This window comes from Limanda limanda, chromosome 8, assembly GCF_963576545.1.
Source record: "Limanda limanda chromosome 8, fLimLim1.1, whole genome shotgun sequence".
Classification (NCBI taxonomy): Eukaryota; Metazoa; Chordata; class Actinopteri; order Pleuronectiformes; family Pleuronectidae; genus Limanda; species Limanda limanda.
Window position 1 is genome coordinate 1,473,763 of NC_083643.1, and position 6,136 is coordinate 1,479,898.

Here is a 6,136-nt window from a genome sequence, read left to right on the forward strand (position 1 = left end):
AATTCCGGTTAATTCCCAAGGAAAGTTTACAACTTTGAATATTCCCGTAATTTTGCAACCCTAATCATGAGCCGAATATCAATACTGACACTCGTGGAAAGTCAGAGAAGGATTATAACATTAATACATTCAGCTGCTTCAGTTTCACACAGTCCTACGATCAACTTCTCCTCCTCACACAAGTCACGATATCTGCTCGGAGCTGATGAACCAGGAACATAGAGAAACATTCTTATTGTGTTAGTTTGAAGATTTCATGTTATGAAATATATTTATGACTTACACATAAAACAAGGAAATCAGTACTAACACAAGAACATAATTACGATGAACATGTTTGTGTTGAGAGTTCTGACATCATGATGATTGTGTGTGTTTGTGTAGCGCTGGTGGGAGTGTGTGTCTCCGGTGCTGTCGTCCCTGTGGACTCGTGTGTGTGATGGCGAGCGTCTCCCGGAGCAGCTGCAGCTCGTCTCTGACTCTCGTCTCTGGGCTCTCAGGTAAAACCTTCTCCTCATGAGTCTCTGAGTCTCAGAGTCTCTGAGTCTCTGAGTCTCTGAGTCTCTGAGACTCTGAGTCTCTGAGTCTCTGATCCTCGTCGCTAAGTCTCTGAGTCTCTGATCCTCTGAGTCTCTGAGTCTCTGAGTCTCTGAGTCTCTGATCCTCTGAGTCTCTGAGTCTCTGAGTCTCTGAGTCTCTGATCCTCTGAGTCTCTGAGTCTCTGAGTCTCTGATCCTCTGGGTCTCTGAGTCTCTGAGTCTCTGAGTCTCTGAGTCTCTGAGTCTCTGAGTCTCTGATCCTCTGAGTCTCTGAGTCTCTGAGTCTCTGATCCTCTGAGTCTCTGATCCTCTGAGTCTCTGAGTCTCTGAGTCTCTGAGTCTCTGATCCTTGTCGCTGAGGAAACGTTTCACTGTCGTCGTGATGAAGAGATTTAACTCCTTCATCTTCCTCCTGCTGATGGATGATGTTTGTGTTGTGATGATGTTTGTGTTGTGATGATGTTTGTGTTGTGATGATGCTCAGTGTTGTGATGATGTTTATGTTGTGATGATGTTCAGTGTTGTGATGATGTTCAGTGTTGTGATGATGTTTGTGTTGTGATGATGTTTGTGTTGTGATGATGTTCAGTGTTGTGATGATGTTCAGTGTTGTGATGATGTTTATGTTGTGATGATGTTCAGTGTTGTGATGATGTTCAGTGTTGTGATGATGTTTGTGTTGTGATGATGTTTGTGTTGTGATGATGCTCAGTGTTGTGATGATGTTCAGTGTTGTGATGATGTTTGTGTTGTGATGATGTTCAGTGTTGTGATGATGTTCAGTGTTGTGATGATGTTTGTGTTGTGATGATGTTTGTGTTGTGATGATGTTTGTGTTGTGATGATGCTCAGTGTTGTGATGATGTTTGTGTTGTGATGATGTTTGTGTTGTGATGATGTTTGTGTTGTGATGATGTTTGTGTTGTGATGATGTTTGTGTTGTGATGATGCTCAGTGTTGTGATGATGTTTGTGTTGTGATGATGTTTGTGTTGTGATGATGTTTGTGTTGTGATGATGTTTGTGTTGTGATGATGTTTGTGTTGTGATGATGCTCAGTGTTGTGATGATGTTTGTGTTGTGATGATGTTTGTGTTGTGATGATGCTCAGTGTTGTGATGATGTTTATGTTGTGATGATGTTTGTGTTGTGATGATTTTTGTGTTGTGATGATGTTTGTGTTGTGATGATGTTTATGTTGTGATGATGTTTGTGTTGTGATGATGTTTATGTTGTGATGATGTTTATGTTGTGATGATGTTTATGTTGTGATGATGTTTATGTTGTGATGATGTTCAGTGTTGTGATGATGTTCAGTGTTGTGATGATGTTCAGTGTTGTGATGATGTTTGTGTTGTGATGATGTTTGTGTTGTGATGATGTTTGTGTTGTGATGATGTTCAGTGTTGTGATGATGTTCAGTGTTGTGATGATGTTCAGTGTTGTGATGATGTTTGTGTTGTGATGATGTTTGTGTTGTGATGATGTTTGTGTTGTGATGATGTTCAGTGTTGTGATGATGTTTGTGTTGTGATGATGTTTGTGTTGTGATGATGTTTGTGTTGTGATGATGTTTGTGTTGTGATGATGTTCAGTGTTGTGATGATGTTCAGTGTTGTGATGATGTTTGTGTTGTGATGATGTTTATGTTGTGATGATGTTTGTGTTGTGATGATGTTTGTGTTGTGATGATGTTTGTGTTGTGATGATGTTCAGTGTTGTGATGATGTTCAGTGTTGTGATGATGTTTGTGTTGTGATGATGTTTGTGTTGTGATGATGTTTGTGTTGTGATGATGTTCAGTGTTGTGATGATGTTTGTGTTGTCATGATGTTTGTGTTGTGATGATGTTTGTGTTGTGATGATGCTCAGTGTTGTGATGATGTTCAGTGTTGTGATGATGTTTGTGTTGTGATGATGTTTGTGTTGTGATGATGTTTGTGTTGTGATGATGTTTGTGTTGTGATGATGTTCAGTGTTGTGATGATGTTCAGTGTTGTGATGATGTTTGTGTTGTGATGATGTTTGTGTTGTGATGATGTTTGTGTTGTGATGATGTTCAGTGTTGTGATGATGTTTGTGTTGTGATGATGTTCAGTGTTGTGATGTTTGTGTTGTGATGATGTTTGTGTTGTGATGATGTTTGTGTTGTGATGATGTTTGTGTTGTGATGATGTTTGTGTTGTGATGATGTTTGTGTTGTGATGATGTTTGTGTTGTGATGATGTTTGTGTTGTGATGATGTTTGTGTTGTGATGATGTTTGTGTTGTGATGATGTTCAGTGTTGTGATGATGTTTGTGTTGTGATGATGCTCAGTGTTGTGATGATGTTTGTGTTGTGATGATGTTTATGTTGTGATGATGTTTGTGTTGTGATGATGCTCAGTGTTGCACGCTGCCTGTCGCCGACGCCCCCGATGCCTCCGGCTCCTCCTCTGCTCTTGGCCTGCAGCCTTCATGGTGCCTGGCGAGGTCGTGGGGGGGGCCACCAGAGCTTCGGCCCCGCCCTGAACGTGCTGCGACCTGAGCGGGTGTCACAGGACAGACAGGTGGGGGCTCAGAACACACTCATCCTGATAACCTCCGACGCTGGTGATCAGAACAACACTCTCCACCTGTTCCTCTCAGGACTTCCTGTTGCTTCTTCACCAGCCAATCACACTCCAGACCATAGAATATATATAAGGCAACTCCTCCCTATCCAGAAATGAAGCCACGATATCCTGAATAATAACGCTGCCGTCTCTCTTTGAGCTTTAGTCTCTCAGTTCCAAGTCTCTTTAGATAAAAGCTTCTCGTTGGACTTGATTTAAACTTGTTCTTTAAACTCTGTGTATCTGCTCCATTCGTTTTCTTTTCTTAGAAGCATCGTGGTGGTTTTGAATTTTTCTTTATCTACCTGTTTCTCATGTCTTCCTCAGGTGCTGGTTTTCCTGCTCTTCCTGTGTGTGAACGACCATCTGTCCACGCTCCTGTGCCTGCAGGTGTGTGTTCACGTCGAGGTTGCATGAAGTGGAGATTTATAAGAGATGAGTGGTCTGGATTTAGTTAAATATGTTAATACTACGCTTACTGTCAAGGCGCGTTCATTTATCCTTAATATATGAGAAGAGTCTGGTCTAATTAAAGTGTTTATTAAGAAACAATGAAAAGTTGAACAAACATAGCTATGGACAATTATCACAGCCCATGCTAATTAAGTTAGCAGTAGGAAGATGAAAATGGCCCCGAACAGCAGGGGTTTGGTTTAGTTATAACAGTAGATTTGATGTGATTGGTTATGAATATTTGGAGGTGTGTCACCGCAAATCACTTTGGATCTCCCTTATTGGTCCAGCCGCAGCCCCACGCCTCTTGTCACCGAATCCAGGAAGTGACATAGCAGCAGCTCTCCGTCATGTTCCTACGCTACTCTGCTCCAGCCATCTCCGCTGCACCAACTTAACCATAACAAAATACAGAATGAAATCAACAAAGTCACTCTGTCCAACCTCGACGACTTATCAGACAGCTCTTGGAACTCTATGTGAGTTTAATGAATCTGATGGAATAACACTTTAATAGAAATGAGAACTAGTGAAACATTAATTCTTAATTTGTAGATTAAACCCTAGGAAGGAAAGGTTATTATTAAAATCATTTGTATGATTGCCTAATATATAGCTAAAACTACTTCTATCTTTATTGTTAAGAGTTCTTTCAGACACAACCTATAGTTAAAAGTTTGAAATTCCTAACATTACCGTTGTTTATTTAATTAATGATATGACTGTTTGGGCACATTGCTGTCCTCTGTGTCAGTAAAAACTCCTGGAAATTTGTCTTATATGTATTTCTTGTGTGTTCCAGTTGGTTTGCTACAGCTTCTCTGATCTGTTGCTTCTCTTTCAGCTGAAGAGAAATAACTATGTTTTATGTCTCCATTTAATTTTGCTTAAGGAGAAAAGTGATGAAGAATCGTTGAGTTTATTCTCCGACCTTCTGTCTGTGTTGGTGGACTCTTCTGATTGGCTGCTCATCTTTAAATCAAGTGGTAAAGTGAACGTCTTCATTTGTCTTATTAATCTCACATCTGCACTGAGAGCTAATACCTGTTTATGTTTCACTGTAAAACTAAATGTTTTCTTCCAAATTCCAGAGCAAGGTGTGTATCAGTCGGTTACCATGGTGACCTCAGATGAGTTTACTCGACTGATGCCGTGGGCTTTCTACAGGTGAGCCCCCCCCCCCCCCCCCCCAGGTCGTCCTGAAGCTACTGACTCGTGTTCATCAAACTTTGGATTTAACAAGAACTTCCAGCTTTTAGAATCCTCGATCTTCTGCTGTAGCTTCATTCATGAGGTCAAAATAAAACGGATGCAAAGATTTTTATTAATAGAAACAAATAGAAACATACACGGGTATGATTGTTGACTTTAACCTTTGATTTCTCAGATTTCCCAGCATATGAAGCATTAAGTGACCCATGCTTCTGTCTGTAGTTTGAGCCTTTTGAAAGTTTGGTTGGTTGATTTATAACGAGTTTGCCTTGGAAATGTGAATCTTTTCTCTCTGTGATTGACTAACCCTCTGTTGTGTTGTGTTGTGTTGTGTTGTGTTGTGTAGCCTGCTGCTCCAGCAGAGTGGCGAGCTGCTGCACAGAGCGCTGCGGTGTCCCGGGTTCCTTCCGGCGGCCGTCCTCTGCTACGTCCGCCTGCTGCAGCTCGTCCTGGACGGACACGCCCCGGCATCGGAGGAGCAGGTGAGCTGGAGTGTGCATCAGCTCATGTTGGTCTCGAACTTTTATAAAAACTCTGAATATCAAATACACAAATATGCTTCGTCAGGTGGATCCGTCCCAGACTCTGAGCCGAGCCAAGAGCTTTCTTCTGAGAGCGATCTCCCAGACGCCTGCTCTGTCCTCCGCTCAACGCCGACGGGTAAGAGACACACGAGCAGCAGCTTCCACCACCGGGATAAAAACCCCCCCCCCGCTGACCACATTCACTCGTCTCCCTCTTGTCTTTTGTCTCCGTCGGGGGGGGGGGGTTTCCTGTCGCAGCTGGAGTCCCAGTGTGCAGACGTGGATCCAGAGGTGGCGGCGGCGCTCTGCGTGCAGCTCAGCGCTCCGAGCCTCAGCCCCGAGATGGACTTCCTCTGAACACGTGAGAATTAAAACTTACTGCAAACTCACAACAGCTGTTTAAAAAAGGTCGACATTTTATTTACTCTTTTTACATAATGCTCACACAACTTTACACTTGTACATCTGAAGCCCTTTTGTTTTACAGCTTGAAGAAACCTGAAGGTTCAGTGTGTAAGATTCAGGTGAAGAGGTTCTATCTGCAGAAACTAAAAAAGTTTAAAATAAACCTAGTGATGTTTTCACTAGTTTGTTTCATCTAAATTGTACAAATAGTTGTTTTCTTTACCCCAGATTGAGCCTTTATATTGAAATACTTTATATTTACATCAGGAGCGGCTCCGCTCTACGGAGGCAGCCATGTTGTTTTTTTTAACAGTCGCCCAAACTGGACAAACTAAAGCTTTTGAGTTTCTATGACGACTGAAGCTTCCACAGGTTCTCTTTCATGTTTGGAAGGGGGGGGGGGGGGGTT

General features: G+C 42.1%; 1 protein-coding gene across 1 annotated transcript in view; it reads left to right on the plus strand.

Moving 5' to 3' along the window:
• LOC133009816 (Fanconi anemia group A protein) overlaps positions 1-6,136 on the plus strand; it is a 29,833-nt gene that overhangs the window by 22,675 nt on the left and 1,022 nt on the right. Inside the window, exons 35-42 of the mRNA XM_061077359.1 lie at positions 385-500; positions 2,926-3,088; positions 3,461-3,523; positions 4,479-4,572; positions 4,678-4,753; positions 5,145-5,280; positions 5,366-5,458; positions 5,581-5,683. Of these exons, the coding sequence (XP_060933342.1) occupies positions 385-500; positions 2,926-3,088; positions 3,461-3,523; positions 4,479-4,572; positions 4,678-4,753; positions 5,145-5,280; positions 5,366-5,458; positions 5,581-5,679 (840 nt within the window). The 3' untranslated portion in view covers positions 5,680-5,683. The remainder of the gene's footprint in view (positions 1-384; positions 501-2,925; positions 3,089-3,460; positions 3,524-4,478; positions 4,573-4,677; positions 4,754-5,144; positions 5,281-5,365; positions 5,459-5,580; positions 5,684-6,136) is intronic.